This window comes from Phocoena sinus, chromosome 2, assembly GCF_008692025.1.
Source record: "Phocoena sinus isolate mPhoSin1 chromosome 2, mPhoSin1.pri, whole genome shotgun sequence".
Classification (NCBI taxonomy): Eukaryota; Metazoa; Chordata; class Mammalia; order Artiodactyla; family Phocoenidae; genus Phocoena; species Phocoena sinus.
Window position 1 is genome coordinate 16,263,991 of NC_045764.1, and position 19,405 is coordinate 16,283,395.

General features: G+C 37.9%; 1 protein-coding gene across 31 annotated transcripts in view; it reads left to right on the plus strand.

The window, feature by feature from the left end:
• Positions 1 to 264: 264 nt before the first annotated feature.
• Positions 265 to 19,405, plus strand: part of CCDC7 (coiled-coil domain containing 7) — a 295,714-nt gene continuing 276,573 nt past the window's right edge. For 29 of the 31 annotated variants that reach the window (XM_032621413.1, XM_032621412.1, XM_032621420.1 and 26 more), the window contains exons 1-4: positions 265 to 467; positions 2,909 to 3,238; positions 4,397 to 4,489; positions 9,722 to 9,805. In XM_032621413.1, coding sequence (XP_032477304.1) covers positions 2,960 to 3,238; positions 4,397 to 4,489; positions 9,722 to 9,805 — 456 coding nt within the window. In that variant the 5' untranslated portion in view covers positions 265 to 467; positions 2,909 to 2,959. The remainder of the gene's footprint in view (positions 468 to 2,908; positions 3,239 to 4,396; positions 4,490 to 9,721; positions 9,806 to 19,405) is intronic. The other 2 variants (XM_032621416.1, XM_032621419.1) reach the window with 1 other exon arrangement.

Sequence of the window (19,405 nt, forward strand, 5' to 3'; positions counted from 1 at the left end):
TAGCACTAAACGGGACGTTATTTCTCGAGGCCAAAAGCCTGTAATCATCTCCGCGTGTGAGGCGTCTGGAAGTAATCGCATAGGATACCGAGGGCGCGGTGGAGGCGCGCAGCCTCTCGAAGGCCCCGCCGTTGCCGGAAGCCCTCGCCCCTCTCCCCGCGCGCGTGGGATGGGCGGCTCCCGCCCGCGGCGTCTGACGTAGGACGTCGGCGTCGTGACGTGGCGTCAACGGCCGTCCGGCGGCTGGCGTCTTATCCTCGCTGCGGCCGCCCGGGGACGCTGAAGCCCGGCGTTTCCTGGCGGCACAAATGTCCGTTTGTAAAGCAGCAGGGCTGGAGTCTGCAGGATTTGCAGGCTTCCGTCTTGAAGGAAGTCTGGGAGGCTCAGAATTTCCAGCGTTTTCACCTTTGAGCCAGCCTCGCCAGGGCCAAACCACCCAGTAGCCTGACTGCCAGCAGCCTCGGCAGGTATACCGAGTGGTGGGGGACTTACCTCGTCAGCTGTGAGCGTGTTCACAGATTGCCTGGCCAAAGCATCCTTGCTTCTCTCTTCATTCCCCCCCCCCCCCCCCCGCGTGACTGCCTCAGCTGCGGCTGAGCTTCTCTTGTCTTGATGGAGAATTTAAGGACCGTAAACCCTATGCCTCCCACCCCCACAGTTTTGTATAATGTGTCGTTAAAGGGCTTGAAATGGATATCAAGCTAATCCTTGAAGGGAAACCAGAAAACGTTTGTCTTCGTGGTGGAAAGTGACTGATAAACTTGGGTAATTTTATGGTGATAGAGTATCCACCTCCTGGCATTGTTAGGAGAGTTAAATGGAGCAAATGTGTAAAATCCTTAAGTATTTTTTTATGTGTTCACTGCATGTAACTTTTTTTTTTTAAGTTTCTGTGAACTTTCATGGATCCATTTATTAGGCTGTTTTCTAGCACCTGGTGAGTGCCCCATCCTTTTCTGTTGGTTTCTTGAAGTAGCCCACATCTCTGCCTTCCTGTCTGCAGCCTTAGGTAAAGTTTCCCTGTTCCTGTCTAAAGTGAGTTGGCGCATTCGTGCCTTAAAACCCATTTCTTCTTGTTTACTCAAGGGTATCATCACAGCAATTCCCTCTCTCCCAGTCATACTTTTTGCTTTCTACTGAATCATTTCCATCAGCAAATTAGTTTCCTAGGGCTGCCGTAACAACGTGCCACAAAAAGGGTGGCCTAAAACAATTTGTTGTGAGAGAAATTTACTATCTAACAATTCTGGAGTCTAGGAGTCTGAAATCAAGGTGTTGGTAGGGCTGTGCTCCCCCTGAAGGTTTTTCCCAGCTTCTGGTGGGTGCTGGCAATCCTTAACATTCCTTGGTTTGCAGCTGCACACCTCCAATCTCTGCCCTTGTCATTTCGTGGCCTTCTTCCCTGTACATCTGTGTACAAGTGTCATCACATGGCTTTCTTATAATGACGCCAGTTATTGGATTTAGGGCCCACCCTATTCCAATATGACCTCATTTTAACCTGATCACATCTGCAAAGACTGTATTTTCAAATACAGTCATATTCCCAGGTACCAGGGGTTAGGACTTGAACATATCTATTTGGGGGACACAGTTCAACCCACAACAATGGGACTAGTCTATGTGTGGAGCACTGCAGACAACAGAGAGCCAATGCTATTCTATCTTAATTTTGCCAGTCTGTCAGATAATTCCCATGGGAGGAGGAATTGTTCTGCGTCTTAATCAGCTTTGGAAAGAGAGAAGTAGGAGAATGAAAGCTTAATAAGTCCTACCCAGTCTATACTTCCTTATTCTAGCATGACATTGGTGCTGCCCCGGTATTACTCTGCTGATACCCTGGGATCAGCAAATAATAGGCTATTACTGCTTATGGAAATAGTGATATATATAAAGGGCCTATATTAGCTCAAGAATGGTGGGGAAAGGTAAAAATAAAATTTTAAAGTTTTCTAAATACGTTCTTTCACTACTGCCACTGTCTTCTTCCCTTCCTTCAGCTCCTGTGCTAAATGCCCACACATAAATCACATGTCTAGGGGTTTCTTATAGGTTTGTTTTTTTTTTCTTTGTTTTGTTAGGAATGTTTCCCTCTCCATTTTGTAATTTCTCCAGAGTTGATTTTGGGATTCACCATCTTCATGGCAATTGATAGTCTGGCTATCATTTTTTTTTCTTTTTAAAAATTTTTATTTTATATTGAAGCATAGTTGATTTACAATGTTGTGTTAGTTTCAGGTGTACACCACAGTGATTCAGTTTTATGTATATATATCTATTCTTTTTCAAATTCTTTTTCCATTTAGGTTATTACAGATTATTGAGAAGAGTTCCCTTTGCTATACAGTAGGTTCTTGTTGGCTATCTCTTTTACTTATTCATTTATTTTGGCTGCACTGGGGCTTAGTTGCCGCATGCGGGATCTTTAGTTGTGGCATGTGGACTTCTTAGTTGTGGCATGCGAACTCTTAGTTGTGGCATGCATGTGGGATCTAGTTCCCCCACCAGGGATCGAACCCAGGCCCCCTGCATTAGGAGCACGGAGTCTTACCCACTGGACCACCAGGGAAGTCCCTGGTTATCTATTTTAAATATAGTAGTGTGTATATGTGAATCCCAAAATTTATCTACCCTCCCCCCCACCCACCTTTCCCCTTTGGTAACCATAAGTTTGTTATTCTAAGTCTAGGAGTCTGTTTCTGTCTTGTAAATAAGTTCATTTGTATCTTTTTAAAAATAATAATTTCCCCATATAAGCGATATCATATGATATTTGTCTTTTTCTGTCTGACTTGCTTCACTTAGTATGATAATCTCCAGGTCCATTCACGTTGCTGCAAATGGCATTATTTCATTCTTTTTAATCTGCCATCATTTTTAATCTGAAATCTTAATGTTTTATTTACAGGGAGGAATAAAATTTTTTCATCTATAATTCAGAAGCTAAGTAAATAACAAAATGAAGCCAGTAAAGCATCTGTTGGCATCTAGTAGTAAATTGTCAAATGTTCCAGAATTAACATATATAAAAGGAGTATTTAATTCACCATTGTCACCTAAACCAAAGGAAAAACATAGTGCAAAATTAGTACGTGATAAACTTGAACCAGTGGTCTTAAGATCTCCACCAACAGGGGAATCCATCATAAGGTATGCTTTGCCCATTCCATCAAGTAAGACAGAGGAGTTAATAGCAGAAGATGAATTGATCAGGAAAATTACCAAACATCTGAAGATGGTAAGATACTTGTTGGTGCCTGGGTTGGGGGTCCCCATGACCATCGTCAGGTTTAGTGATTTCCTTTGAGGACTCACTGGACTCAGTATATAGTCATATTGATGGCCAAGATATATTATAGTGAAAGGATTAAAAGCAAAATCAGCAAAAGGAAAAGGCACATGGGGTGAAGTCTCGAGGAAACCAGGTGCAAGTTTCCAAGATTTCTTTCCCTTTAGAGTCACACAGGACTTGCTTAATTCCTTCAACCAGTTGTTACAGCACATGTGAAATATCTACCAGAGGAGTTCACTAGAGATTCAGTGCCCAGGGTTTTATTGGAGGTTGGTCACCTAGGTACTCTCTGCCTAGCATGTACCAAAATTCCAGACTCCCTGAAGGAAAGCATGTGTTCAGCATAAATCATATAGTTGGTACAATAAGTTTAGGGACAGTGAGCCACTGTCATCAGTCAATGAATAGTGGGAACCCTCCTGAAATCCAAGTTCTGAGACACAAGCAGATCTTTCTAAGGATAGGCTTTTCTCAGTCTCATGCCTGCTCTGTAGCTCTTCTCTGCACTTTAGAAACTCTAGCTGTTAGTGTTGGGGAAAAAATATCTTCCTTTTTTCTGAGTTCCTTGCACAGTGATCCAGAATTGAGTTGTAAATGTACCAAATACCAAGTGAGAACAATGATGAATAGCACAAATATACAAAAAAAATACAGTTCATCAAACTTCCAAAATACAAGTTTGCCCTAAGTTCAGGGGGTTAGCTCAGAGAATTTCCTTTAAAAATGTATTGCTTTCTGGTCTCTATCTCCCTATTTTCCCCACTCTCTTCAAAGAGGAAAGCCAAGTCAATTAGATTTTGAGGTAAACTTTGATGGTAAGTAGAGTTGATGCTTCAGCTGTTCATAGACTCCCTTCAACACAGAAATGGAAGAGTCATAGGGCCTATCTTCATTGCTAGGGAGGGATCAAGGCCTATTGCTCATACTCCTTCTTCAGGATAATACGAGGTGGGGCATGAGACGGAAAATTTAAGTTTATGGTACTGGTAGAAGTAAGTCTTACTGCTAAAATGGTTCTGACATAGTTGATTAAATATCTTTTTAGATTTAATGTAATATTTTTACCCTATATAAGTACATAATTTGCTTTGATTTTTCTCATAGGTTGTTTCTACTTTGGAAGAAACCTATGGATTTAACATTCCAAGTGGAGAAGAACCAGTTGTGAAGCCTGAACATGAAGGATTAACCTTTCCTGTAAGTATATGTAATGCTAATGTAGAGACATTAATACTGAAAAGGGCTAAGATTTTCTTTTAGAGTCTGTATATGTTCCTCCTAGGAAACTTGAAAGTAGTGTACTGATTTTTCCATTCTCTGCCAACACTTATCTTAAAGTTTAATTAAGGCATGTCTATATCTTTTTTTTTATTACTGAAGTATTTATTGGATTTCAATTTTAAATTTGTTTTCATGCATTTGTATATGTTCTTAAACATTTTATTTATTTATTATTTTTTTTTATTCTTGTTAGTCATCCATTTTATACACATCAGTGTATACATGTCAATCCCAATCTCCCAAATCATCACACCACCGCATATCTATATCTTGAGCCTACTTTTGTTGCTAATGCATCTCTTGTTTAATATGTAAGCTTGTGGTTGGCTGTTGGTTTGCAATGTATATTCTTTATTATGTTAAGAAAGTATTCTTCTATTTATGGTTTGCTAAATAAAAAACCCCCAACATTGAAAAGATTACTGAGTTTTAGTAAATGTCTGTGTTGTGTATATTGAAATGATATAACTATTAAGGTGATTATGTGCTTCACCTTCAGTCTATTGATGAGACGAATTATTTTTACATATTTCTTAATAGTCGACTATAATACACTGTACTCGTTGGTCATTCTTCTATTTTATAATTAGTTTTGTTAGTTATGGATTGAGTTTGGCTTCATGTAATAAAATACCTATGTTGGGTCTTTCAAACCATAAACATAGTATGTTTCTCCATTTATTTGATTGATTTCATTGTCCTGTTTGATTTCTTTCTTCAGCATTCTGTAATTTTCATCATAAAGATCCTGTATATTGTTTTTCAGATTTATACATTAATATTTCATGTTTTTTGGAATGATTTTTAATGGCATTATATTTTTAATTTCAGTTTCCACCTGTTTGTTATTAGTATATAGAAATATGATTGATTTTCGTGTGTTGATCATACATCTTGCAACCTTGCTCAATGTACTTCTTTATTCTAGGAATCTTTCGGTAGATGTTTTGGGGTTTTATACATAGACAATTATGTCATCTTCAGATAAGGACAGTTTTACTTCTTCTTGTCCAATCTGAATGTTTTTATTTCCTTGTCTCTCTCTTTTTCTCTTTTTTTTTTTTTTTTTTGGCTGTGCCATGCTGCTTGTGGGATCTTAATTCCCTGACCAGGGACCGAACCTGTGCCCTCTGCAATGGGAGCATGGATTCTTAACCACTGGATTGCCAGGGAAGTCCCCACATATCTTTTTTTTTTTTTTTCGGTATGCGGGCCTCTCACTGTTGTGGCCTCTCCCATTGTGGAGCACAGGCTCCGGACACGCAGGCTCGGCAGCCATGGCTCACGGGCCTAGCCACTTCGCGGCACGTGGGATCTTCCCGGACTGGGGCACGAACCCGTGTCCCCTGCATCGGCAGGCAGACTCTCAACCACTGCGCCACCAGGGAAGCCCCCACATATCTTTTTGAATTAGAGTTTTCTCTGGATATATGCCCAGGAGTGGGATTGCCGTATCATATGGTAACTCTATTTTTAGTTTTTTGAGGAAACTCCATACTGTTCTCCATGGTGGCTGCACCAATTTACATTTCCACCAACAAGGTAGGGGGGTTCCTTTTGCTCCACAGCCTCGCCAGCATATGTTATCTGTAGACTTTTTAATGATGTCCATTCTGACTAGTGTGAGGTGATATCTCATTATAGTTTTGATTTGTGTTTCTCTAATAATTAGCGATATTGAGTATCTTTTCATGTGCCTATATGTCTTCTTTTTCATATGCCTATCTGTATGTCTTCTTTGGAGAAATGTCTATTTAGGTTTTCAGCCCATTTTTTGATTGGGTTGTTTGTTTTTCTGATATTAAGCCACATGAGCTGTTTGTGAATTTTGGAAATTAATCCCTTTTTGGTAGCATCATTTGCAAATATTTTCTCCCAGTCTGTAAGTTTGTTTTGTTGATGGTTTCCTTTACTGTGTGAAAGCTTTTAAGTTTAATTATGTCCCATTTGTTTTTGTTTCCTTTACTCTAGGAGAGGGATCCAAAAAAATATTGCTACGTTTTATGTCAAAGTGTGTTCTGCCTGTGTTTTCCTCTAGAGTTTTATAATGTCTGCCCTTATATTTAGGTCTTTAATCCATTTTGAGTTTATTTTTGTGTTACAGTGTTAGGGAGTGTTCTAATTTCATCCTTTCACATGTAGCTGTCCAGTTTTCCCAGCACCACTTATTGAAGCGGCTGTCTTTTCTCCATTGTATATTCTTGCCTCCTTTGTTGTAGATTATTTGACCATATGTGCTTGGGTTTATTTCTGGGCTTTCTGTCCTGGTCCATTAATCTATATGTCTCTTTTTGTGCCAGTACCATACTGTTTTGATTACTGTAGGTTTGTAGTATAGTCTGAAGTCAGGGAGAGTGATTTCTCAAGCTCCATTCTTCTTTCTCAGGATTGTTTTGGCTATTCGGGGTCTTTTGTGTTTCTATACAGATTTTAAAATTTTTTTGCTCTAGTTCTGTGAAGAATGGCATTGGTAATTTGATAGGAATTGCATTGAAAGCATAGATTGCCTTGGGTAGTATGGTCATTTTAACACTATTGAGTCTTCCAATCCAAGAACACAGTATATCTTTCCATCTGTTTGTGTCACCTTCAGTTTCTTTCATTAGCATCTTATAGTTTTTGGAGAACAGGTCTTTTGTTTCCTTAGGTAGGTTTATTCCTAGGTACTTTATTTTATTTTATTTTTTGATGTGATGGGGTTGTTTCCTTAATTTCTCTTTCTGATCTTTTGTTGTTAGTGTATACAAATGTGACAGATTTCTGTATATTAATTTTGTATCCTGCAACTTTACTGAATTCATTGCTGAGCTTCAGTAGTTTTCTGGTAGTGTCTTTAGGATTTTCTATGTATACTATCATGTCATCTGAAAACAGTGACAGTTTTACTTCTTCTTTTCTAATTTGGATTCCTTTTCTTTTTCTTGTCTGAGTGCTGTGGCTAGGACTTCCAAAACTATGTTGAGTAAAAGTGGCGAGGGTGGGCATTCTCACAGTTGAGTATTATGTTAGCTGTGGGTTGGTCATATATGGCCTTTATTATGTTGAGGGTATGTTCCCTCTATTCTTACTTTCTAAAGAGTTTTTTTTTTAATCATAAATGGATGTTGAATTTTATCAGAAGTTTCTTCTGCATCTATTGAGATGATCATATGGTTTATATTCTTCAATTTGTTAATGTTGTGTATCACATTGATTGATTTGTGGATATTGAAAAATCCTTGCATCCCTGGGATAAATCCCACTTGGTCATATTGTATGAACCTTTTAATGTATTGTTGGAGTAGGTTTGCTCGTATTTTGAGGATTTTTGCATCTATGTTCATCAGTGATATGGGGCTGTAATTTTCTTTTTTTGTGGTATCTTTGTCTGGTTTTGGTATCAGGGTGATGGTAGCCTCATAGAATGAGTTCAGAAGTCTTCCTTCCTCTCCAGTTTTTTGGAATATTTTCGGAAGGATAGGTGTTAACTCTTCTCTAAATGTTTGGTAGAAGTCACCTGTGAAGTCATCTGGTCCTGGACTTTTGTTTTTTGGGAGTTTTTACGTTACTCTTTTAATTTCAGTTCTGATAATTGGTCTGTTCACATTTTCTCTTTGTTCTTGGTTCAAGAATTTGTCCATATCTTCTGGATTGTCCATTTTATTGGCTTATAGTTGCTTGTAGTAGTTTCATGATCCTTTGTATTTCTGTGGTGTTGGTTGTAACTTTTCCTTTTTCATTTCTGATTTTATTGATTTGGGCCCTCTCCCTTCTTTTCTTGAGTCTGGCTAAAGTTTTATCAATTTTGTTTGTTTTTTCAAAGAATTAGATTTCAGTGGTCTTGTCTATTGATTTTTTAATCTCTATTTCATTTATTTCAGCTCTGATCTTTATGATTTCTTTTCTTCTACTAACTTTTGCTTTTGTTTGTTCTTTATTCTAGTTGCTTTAGGCGTGAGGTTAGGTTGTTTGAGATTTTTCTTGTTTCCACAGGTAAGCTTGTATTGCTGTAAACTTCCCTCTGTAGAACTGCTTCTGCTGCATCCCATAGGTTTTGGATTATCATGCTTTCATTTTCATTTGTCTCTAGGTATATTTTGATTTCCTCTTTGATTTCTTCATTGAGCCACTGGTTGTTTAGCAGCATATCATTTAGCATCCATGTGTTTGTGTTTTTTGCAGTTTTTTCTTGTAGTTGATTTTTAGCCTCATAGTGTTGTGGTCAGAAAGGATGCTTGATATTTCAGTTTTCTTATATTTAGCGAGGCTTGCTTTGTGGCCCTGCATGTGATCTATCCTGGATAATGTTCTGTGTGCACTTGAAAAGAATATGTATCTTGATCAAATTGATGTTCATCGTCTATTTGTGGCACCTGAATGTGGGTGGAAGAAAATCCCCAAGTCTGCTAATGGTCTCACTTTATATTTGTGATTAGTAACTCTAGTTAATTCATTTTCCCACTCTCCTGAATGACTATTTTAGTTTCCCCCTCTGTCTCTTATATGATTATAGGTTTTACCATGATAAAAAAATATGAACCTCTGAGTATGTTTAAAATGTAATGTTGAGGGATCATATTTGTCCTGGAGAACATTCTGTCAGAATTCTAACTGTATATAAGCATCTGAGGTTTATTTATCTTTGGTCAATTCTCGGATTTACAGATCACTGCTCTACTAAAAGAGATTCAGTCATTGTGACATTTTAATATGTAACTTTTTTTCCTCAAAATTTTCTATTGCTCATTAAGTAAGGGTGAAAGACTATTATCTCTTGGCAAGTATAGTTATAATCAGAAGTCATAATTAGCATTCATTTTTTAACACAAAGCATTATTTAACGTATATTTAAGTGTGTACTTTTTCTGCTACCCCTAAATTTCAGAAGGCTAAGGCTGGAATGCTTGATTTTCTACACCTGTGTAGAGGAGAATGTGAAGAGAGACATAGCTGGGTATATGTCATTACTGAGCCACTACCCAGAATGTACTTTCTTTCTGGGAAAATTTGCTGGTATAGCATTTGGAACATGGTTTCTCATTTTATGCATTTCAAGGGACAGAAATTACATACACAAAACTATTTTCAAAAGTAGTTAAATATTCTAAAATATAGATGGATATGCATATGAATTCTGAAATAAAAGTAACTTTCTCTTTTTTTCATAAGGTTGAGAATGATCTGAATTCATTCTTGGTATGTTGTTCACAACTTGCAGCTCAGTTAGAAGCAGCAGCTAAGGAAGAACGTAATGTACGTATTCTGTGGAAACTGCTAAGCATAAAATATTACTTAATATTTTAATTATAAGCTAATAATAATAAAACAAGATAAACTGATAATAATTACTATTCATTATTATTAATCATTTTAATAATAAAATATTTAAAGTTATATTGGTTGTTTGATCTTGAATATGATAATCCAGGCAGCAATATTAGTCTAGATATAGTGCCTTAAGTAGTTATAAAGAACATTGGAGGGCTTCCCTGGTGGCGCAGTGGTTGAGAGTCCACCTGCCAATGCAGGGGACATGGATTTGTGCCCTGGTCCGGGAAGATCCCACATGCCGCGGAGCGCCTAGGCCCGTGAGCCATGGCCGCTGAGCCTGCGTGTCTGAAGCCTGTGCTCTGCAACGGGAGAGACCACAACAGTGAGAGGCCCGCGTAACGCAAAAAAAAAAAGAAAAAAAAAGCATTGGAAAGCATTATTTATCGTAGGCATTTATGTCTGTGAATTGTCCTTTATGTACAGCATTGACTGGGTCATTAATATTTTCATATGTAGTATTTATATTTTACTGTGTTTTTTAAGTAAGTACATTTATATTACAAAAGTAATGGCATAAATAATGAAAATTTAAAAATGAAGGCATACAAAAAGAAAATAAAAGTCATCATAATCCTGTTTCCCTGAGATAACTCTTGTCAACATATTTTTGTTTACCTTCTTATTTTTCCATAGTTATACATATTATTCTTTAGAAATTAAATAATGCCATATGTATTATTTGGTAATACATTTTCTTATTTTGTGAGTTTTGAAAAATAACATTCATTGTGTTTTAGCTGATTTTGAAAGTATTATTGTGGAACATTTAAAGAAGTATGAAAAGTACATAGGAAAATAAATTATGTGTAATGTTACTCTGATGCATAAGCATTAGTAACATTATAAAATATACTTTCTCGTGTTTTGCTATATATATACACACACACACATATATATATTTATATACACACTTTTTCTAATTTTTTAATTGGGAAATGAACATAAAGTATACTCTCTTAAGCATTTTTAAGTGTACAGTTCAGTGGTGTTAAGTACATTTATATTGTGTAACCATCACTGCCTTCCACTACAGAGCTCTTTTCATCTTGCAAAACTGAAACTGTATGCATTAAACAATAACTTCCTGTGACCCCCTCTGTTTGGCCCCTAGTAATCACCCTTCTACTCTCAGTTACTATGAGGGGTTGTTTTTGTTTGTTTTGATTTCATGTATAAATGGGGTCATGAAATATTTTTCTTTCTGTGTCTGGCTTGTTTCATTTACCATAGTGTCTTACAGATTCATCAATGTTGTCACAAATGGCAGGTTTTCCTTCTTTTTTTAATGCCTGAATAATATTCCATTTTGTATGTATATCACAGTTTCTTTATCCATTCATCCATTGATGGACACTTAGACTTTTTCTATATCTTGGCTATTGTGAATAATGCTGCAAAGACCATGGGAGTGCAGATATCTTTTTGAGATACTGATTTTGTTTCCTTTGGATATATACCTGAAAGTGGGACTGCTGGATCATATGGTACTTATATTTTTAATTTTTTTTTAGAAACCTACATACTGTTTTCCATAGTTGCTATATCAATTTACACACCCACCAACAGTGCATGAGGGTTCCCTCTCTCCACATCCTTATCAGTGCTTATTTTCTCTTAATACACATTTTCACAGGTATGAGGTGATATCTCATATGATTTTAATTTGCATTTCCCTGATGATGAGTGATGTTGAACACCTTTTCATGTACCCGTTGTTCATTTGTATGTCTTATTTGGAAAAATGTCTATTCATTTTTTTATTTCTTTGCCCATTTTAAAATCAGGTTATTTGTTATTTTGCTATTGAGTTGCATGAGTTCCTTATATATTCTAGATATTAAGCCTTTTTACAGTAATATATATGGCTTGCAAATATTTGCTCCCCTTCCATAGATTGCCTTTTCATTTTGTTGATGGTTTCCTTTGATGTGTGGTGACTTTTTAATTTGATGTAGACCCATTTGTTTATTTTTTTCATTCTTTTTCAAAGTTTTATTTTTTTCTATGTATTTATTTATGTATTTATTTTGGCTGCACTGGGTCTTAGTTGCGGCATGCAAGCTTCGTGGTTGTGGCATGCAGACATCTTAGTTGTAGCATGTGGACTTCTTAGTTGTGGCATGTGGACTCTTAGTTGTGGCATGCATGTGGGATCTAGTTTCCAAAACAGGGATTGAGCCCAGGCCCTCTGCATTGGAAGCGCAGAGTCTTACCCACTGGACCACCAGGGAAGTCTTGCATTAGTTTAATTTTGCTTTTGTTAAGCTTGGGCTTTAGGTGTCATGTCCAAGAAATCATTGCCAAATCCAATTTCCTGACGCTTTTCCCCTGTGTTTTCTTCCAGCAGTTTAATAGGTTTAGATCTTGTATTCAGGTTATGGATCCATTTTGAGTTAATTTTTATACATAGTGTAAGGGAAGGATGAACTTTATTCTTTGCATGTGGATATCTAATTTTTTCAGCATTATTTGTTGACGAGATGGTTCTTTCCCCATTGGTACTCTTGTATAAAATCATTTTGCCATATATAATAGGGTTTATTTCTGGGTTTTCAATTCTGTTCCATTGGTTTATGTATCTTTTAAATTATTTTTTATTTTTATTTTAAAAAATTTCGATATTGGGCTTCCCTGGTGGCGCAGTGGTTGAGGGTCCGCCTGCCGATGCAGGGGATGCGGGTTCGTGCCCTGGTCTGGGAAGATCCCACGTGCCGCGGAGCGGCTGGGCCCGTGAACCATGGCCCATGAGCTTGTGCGTCCGGAGCCTGTGCTCCACAGCGGGAGAGGCCACAACAGTGAGAGGCCCATGTACCACAAAAAAAAAAAAAAAAAAAAAAAAAAAAATTTAGATATCATTCACATATAACCCTGTATTAGTTTTAGGTGTACATATGTATCTATCTTTATGACAGTGCAGCACTGTCTTAATTACTTTTGCTGTAGGGTATCTTGAAATCAGGAAGGTTGAGGCCTATGACTTTGTTTTGATTTTTTAAGATTGTTTTGGCAATTTGGGGGCCCTTGATATTCCATATGAATGATAGTATTTTTTCTATTTCTGCAGAAAATGCCATTGGGATTTTGATAGGGATTGCACTGGCTATTATGTACATTTTAGCAGTAGTAAGTCTTCCAATCCATGACCATGGGGTGTCTTTCCATCTATTTGTATCTTGTTTAATTTCTTTTAGCAATGTTTTATAGTTCCCTCTGTTAAAATCTTTCATCTCCGTGGTTTATTTTATTCCTAAATATTTTTATGTTTTTTGATGCTATAGTAAATTGGATTATTTTCTTAATTTTCTTTTTGGATTGGTCATTGTTAACATACGAATGCAACTGACTTTTTTTCCCCAACATCTTTATTGGAGTATAATTGCTTTACAGTGTTTTAGTTTCTGCTGTATAACAAAGTGAATCAGCTATATGTGTACATATATCCCCATATCCCCTCCCTCTTGCATCTCCCTCCCACCCTCTCTATCCTACCGCTCTAGGTGGTCACAAAGCACTGAGCTGATCTCCCTGTGCAATGCGGCTGCTTCCCACTAGCTATCTATTTTACATTTGGTAGTGTATGTATGTCAGTGCTACTCTCTCACTTCGTCCCAGCTTACCCTTCCCCATCCCCGTGTTTTCAAGTCCATTCTATACCTCTGCATCTTTATTCCTGTTCTGCCCCTAAGTTCATCAGAACCATTTTTGTTTTTTTAGACTCCATATATATGTGTTAGCATACGGTATTTGTTTTTCTCTCTCTGACTTATTTCACTTTGTATGAGAGACTCTAGGTTCATCCACCTCACTACAAATAACTCAATTTCGTTTCTTTTTATGGCTAAGTAATATTCCATTGTATATATGTGCCACATCTTCTTTATCCATTCATCTGTTGATGGACACTTAGGTTGCTTCCATGTCCTGGCTCTATTGTAAATAGTGCTGCAATGAACATTCTGGTGCATGGCTCTCTCTTTTTTTTTTTGCGGTACATGGGCCTCTCACTGTTGTGGCCTCTCCCGTTGCGGAGCACAGGCTCCGGATGCACAGGCTTAGTGGCCATGGCTCATGGGCCCAGCTGCTCCACGGCCTGTGGGATCTTCCCGGACCGGGGCACGAACCCGTGTCCGCTGCATCGGCAGGTGGACTCTCAACCACTGCGCCACCAGGGAAGCCCCATGACTCTTTTTGAATTATAGTTTCCTCAGGGTATAGGCCCAGTGGTGGGATTGCTGGGTCATATGGTCTATTTTTAGTTTTTTAAGGAACCTCTATACTGTTCTCTGTAGTGGCTGTATCAATTTACATTCGCACTAACAGTGCAAGAGGGTTCCCTTTTCTCCACAGCCTCTCCAGCATTTATTGTTTGTAGATTTTTTTGATGATGGCCATTATGACTGGTGTGAAGTGATACCTCATTGTAGTTTTGATTTGCGTTTCTCTAATGATTAGTGATGTTGAGCATCCTTTCATGTGTTTGTTGGCAATTTGTATATCTTCTTTGGAGAAATGTCTATTTAGATCTTCTATCCTTTTTGTATTGGGTTGCTTTTTTTTAGATATTGAACTGCATGAGCTGGTTGTATATTTTGGAGATTAATCCTTTGTCAGTTCCTTCATTTGCAAATATTTTCTTCCACACTGAGGGTTTTCTTTTCACCTTGTTGGTGGTTTCCTTTGCTGTACAAAAGCTTTGTAAGTTTCATTAGGTCCCATTTGTTTATTTTTGTTTTTATTTCCATTTCTCTAGGAGGTGGGTCAAAAAGGATCTTGCTGTGATGTATGTCAAAGATTGTTCTTCCTATGTTTTCCTCTAAGAGTTTTATAGTGTCTGGCCTTACATTTAGGTCTTTAGTCCATTTGGAGTTTATTTTAATGCATGGTGTTAGGGAGTGTTCTAATTTCATTCTTTTACATGTAGCTGTCCTGTTTTCCCAGCACCACATATTGAAGGGGCTGTCTTTCTCCATTGTATATTCTTGCTTCCTTTATCAAAATTAAGGTGACCATAAGTGCATGGGTTTACCTCTGGGTTTTCTATCCTGTTCCGTTGATCTATATTTCTGTTTTTGTGCCAGTACCATATTGTCTTGATTACTGTAGCTTTGTAGTATAGTCTGAAGTCTGGAAGCCTGATTCCTCTATCTCCGTTTTTCTTTCTCAGGATTGCTTTGGCTATCCGGAGTCTTTTGTGTTTCCATACAAATTGTGAAATTTTTTGTTCTTGTTCTGTGAAAAATGCCATTGGCAGTTTGTTTGGGATTGCTGTGAATATGTAGATCGCTTTTGGTAGTAGAGTCATTTTCACAATGTTGATTCTTCCATTCCAAGAACATGGTATATCTCTCCATTTGTTTGTACCACCTTTAATTTCTTTCATCAGTGTCTTATAGTTTTCTGCATACAGGTCTTTTGTCTCCTTAGGTAGGTTTATTCCTAGGCATTTTATTCTTTTTGTTGCAGTGGTAAGTGGGACTGTTTCCTTAATTTCTATTTCAGATTTTTCATCGTTCGTGTATAGGAATGCAAGAGATTTCTGTGCATTAATTTTGTATTCTGCCACTTTACCAAATTCATTGATTAGCTTTAGTAGTTTTCTGGTAGCATCTTTAGGATTCTCTATGTGTAGTATGTCATCCACAAACAGTGACAGCTTTACTTCTTCTTTTCCAATTTGGATTCCTTTTATTTCTTTTTCTTCTCTGATTGCTGTGGCTAAAACTTCCAAAACTATATTGAATAAGAGTGGTGAGAGTGGGCAGCCTTGTCTTGTTCCTGATTTTAGAGGAAATGGTTTCAGATTTTCAACATTGAGAATGATGTTGGCTGTGGGTTTGTCATATATGGCCTTTATTATGTTGAGTTAAGTTCCCTCTATGCCTAGTTTCTGGAGAGTTTTTATAAATAGATGTTGAATTTTGTCAAAAGCTTTTTCTGCATCTACTGAGATTATCATATGGTTTTTATCCTTCAATTTGTTAATATGGTGTATCACATTGATTGATTTGCATATATTGAAGAATCCTTGCATTTCTTTTTTTTTTTTTTTTTTTTTTTTGCTGTACACGGGCCTCTCACCGTTGTGGCCTCTCCTGTTGCGGAGCACAGGCTCCGGACGCGCAGGCTCAGCGGCCATGGCTCACGGGCCCAGCCGCTCCGCAGCATGTGGGATCTTCCCGGACCGGGGTACGAACCTGTGTCCCCTGCATCAGCAGGCAGATTCTCAACCACTGCGCCACCAGGGAAGCCCTGCATTTCTTTATCAAGTGGATAAACCCCATTTGATCATGGTGTATGATCCTTTTAATGTGCTGTTGGATTCTGTTTGCTAATATTTTGTTGAGGATTTCTGCATCCATGTTCATCAGTGATATTGGCCTGTAGTTTTCTTTTTTTGTAACATCTTTTTCTGGTTTTGGTATCAGGGTGATGGTGGCCTCATAGAATGAGTTTGGGAGTGTTACTCCCTTGGCTATATTTTGGAAGAGTTTAAGAAGGATAGGTGTTACCTCTTCTCTAAATGTTTGATAGTATTTGCCTGTGAATCCATCGGTCCTTGGCTTTTGCTTGTTGGAAGATGTTAAATCACAGTTTTCAATTTCAGTGCTTGTGATTGGTCTGTTTATATTTTCTATTTCTTCCTGGTTCAGTCTCAGAAGGTTGTGCTTTTCTAAGAATTTGTCCATTTCTTCCAGGTTGTCCATTTTATTGGCATTGAGTTGCTTGCAGTAATCTCTCATGGTCCTTTGTATTTCTGCAGTGTCAGTCATTATTTCTCCTTTTTCATTTCTAATTGTGTTGATTTGAGACTTTTCCTTTTTTTTCTTGATGAGTCTGGCTAGTGGTTTATCAATTTCGTTTATCTTCTCAAAGAACCAGATTTTAGTTTTATTGATCTTTGCTGATCTTTCCTTTATTTCTTTTTTATTTACTTCTGTTCTGATCTTTATGATTTCTTTCATTCTGCTAACTTTGGAGTTTTTTTTGTTCTTCTTTCTCTAATTGATTTAGGTGGTTTATTTGAGATTTTTCTTGTTTCTTGAGGTAGGATTGTATTGCTATAAACTTTCCTCTTAGAACTGCTTTTGCTATATACCATAGGTTTTGGGTCATCGTGTTTTCATTGTCATTTGTTTGTAGGTATTTTTTTATTTCCTCTTTAATTTATTCAGTCATCTCTTGGTTATTTAGTAGTGTATTGTTTAGCCTCCATGTGTTTGTGTTTTTTTACAGTGTTTTTCCTGTAATTGATATCTAGTCTCATAACGTTGTGGTCAGAACAGATACTTGATACTATTTCAGTTTTCTTAAATTTACCAAGGCTTGATTTGTGACCCAACATATGATCTATCCTGGAGAATGTTCCATGAGCACTTGAGAAAGAATGTGTATTCCATTGTTTTTGGATGGAATGTCCTATAAATATCAATGAAGTCCATCTTGTTTAATGTATCATTTAAAGCTTGTGTTTCCTTATTTATTTTCATTTTGGATGATCTGTCCATTCGTGAAAGTGGGGAGTTAAAGTCCCCTCCTATGATTGTGTTACTGTCGATTCCCCTTTTATGGCTGTTAGTATTTGCCTTATGTATTGAGGTGCTCCTGTGTGCATAAATATTTATAATTGTTATTCTTGGATTGATCCCTTGATCATTATTTTGTGTCCTTCTTTGACTCTTGTAGTAGTCTTTATTTTAAAGTCTGTTTTGTCTGATATGAGAATTGCTACTCCAGCTTTCTTTTGATTTCCTTTTGCGTGGAATATCTTTTTCCATCCCCTCATTTTCAGTCTGTATGTGTCCGTAGGTCTGAAGTGGGTCTCTTGTAGACAGCATATATATGGGTCTTGTTTTTGTATCCATTCAACGAGCGTGTGTCTTTTGCTTGGAGCATTTAATCCATTCACGTTTAAGGTAGTTATCGATATGTATGTTCCTCTTACCATTTTCTTAATTGTTTTGGGTTTGTTTATGTAGGTCCTTTTCTTCTCTTGTGTTTCCCACTTAGAGAAGTTCCTTTAGCGTTTGTTGTAGAGCTGGTTTGGTGGTGCTGAATTCTCTTAGCTTTTGCTTGTCTGTATACCTTTGATTTCTCCATCGAATCTGAATGAGATCCTTGATGGGTAGAGTAATCTTGGTTGTAGGTTCTTCCTTTTCATCACTTTAAATATGTCATGCCACTCCCTTCTGGCTTGTAGAGTTTCTGCTGAGAAATCAGCTCTTACCCTATGGGAGTTCCCTTGTTTGTTATTTTTCCCTTGCTGCTTTCAATAATTTTTCTTTGTCTTTAATTTTTTGCAATTTGATTACTATACATCTTGGTGTGTTTCTCCTTGGGTTTATCCTGTATGGTACTCTCTGCTTTTTCTGGATTTGGGTGGCTGTTTCCCTTCCCATGTTAGGGAAGTTTTTGACTATAATCTCTTCAAATATTTTCTCGGGTCCTTTCGCTCTTTCTTCTCCTTCTGGGACCCCTTTAATGTGAATATTGTTGTGTTTAATGTTGTCCCAGATGTCCCTTAGGCTGTCTTCATTTTTTTTTATTCTTTTTTCTGTTCTGCAGCAGTGAATTCCACCATTCTGTCTACCAGGTCACTTGTCCGTTCTTCTGCCTCAGTTATTCTGCTGTTGATTCCTTCTAGTGTATTTTTCATTTCAGTTATTGTATTGTTCATCTCTGTTTGTTCTTTAATTCTTCTAGGTAAATATTTCTTGCATCTTCTCGATCTTTGCTTCCATTCTTTTTCCGAGTTCCTGGGTCATCTTCAGTATCATTTTTCTGAATTCGTTTTCTGGAAAGTTGCCTATCTCCACTTCATTTAGTTGTCTTTTCTGGGGTTTTGTCTTGTTTCTTCATCTGGTACATAGCCCTCTGTCTTTTAATCTTGTCTGTCTTTCTGTGAATGTGGTTTTTGTTCCACAGGCTGCAGGATTATTGTTCTTGCTTCTGATGTCTGCCCTCTGGTGGATGAGGCTATCTAAGAGGCTTGTGTAAGTTTCCTGATGGGAGGGACTGGTGGTGGGTAAAGCTGGCTGTTGCTCTGGTGGGAAGATCTCAGTAAAACTTTAATCTGCTTGTCTGCTGATGGGTGGGGCTGTGTTCCTTCCCTGTTGGTTGTTTGGCCTGAGGTGACCCAACAGGGGAGCCTACCCAGGCTCTTTGGTGCAGCTAATGGTAGACTCTGGGAGGGTTCACGCCAAGGAGTACTTCCCAGAACTTCTGCTGCCAGTGTCATTGTCCTCACGGTGAGACACAGCCACGCTCCGCCTCTGCAGGCAACCCTTCAACACTAGCCAGGTAGGTCTGGTTCAGTCTCCTGTGGCATCACTGCTCCTTCCCCTGTGTCCCGATGCACACGCTACTTTGTGTGTGCTGTCCAAGAGTAGAGTTTCTGTTTCCCCAAGTCCTGTCGAAGTCTTGTAATCAAATCCCACTAGCCTTCAAAGTGTAATTCTCTAGGAACACCTGCTCTCATTGCCAGATGCCCAGGTTGGGAAGTTTGATGTGGGACTTGGAACCTTC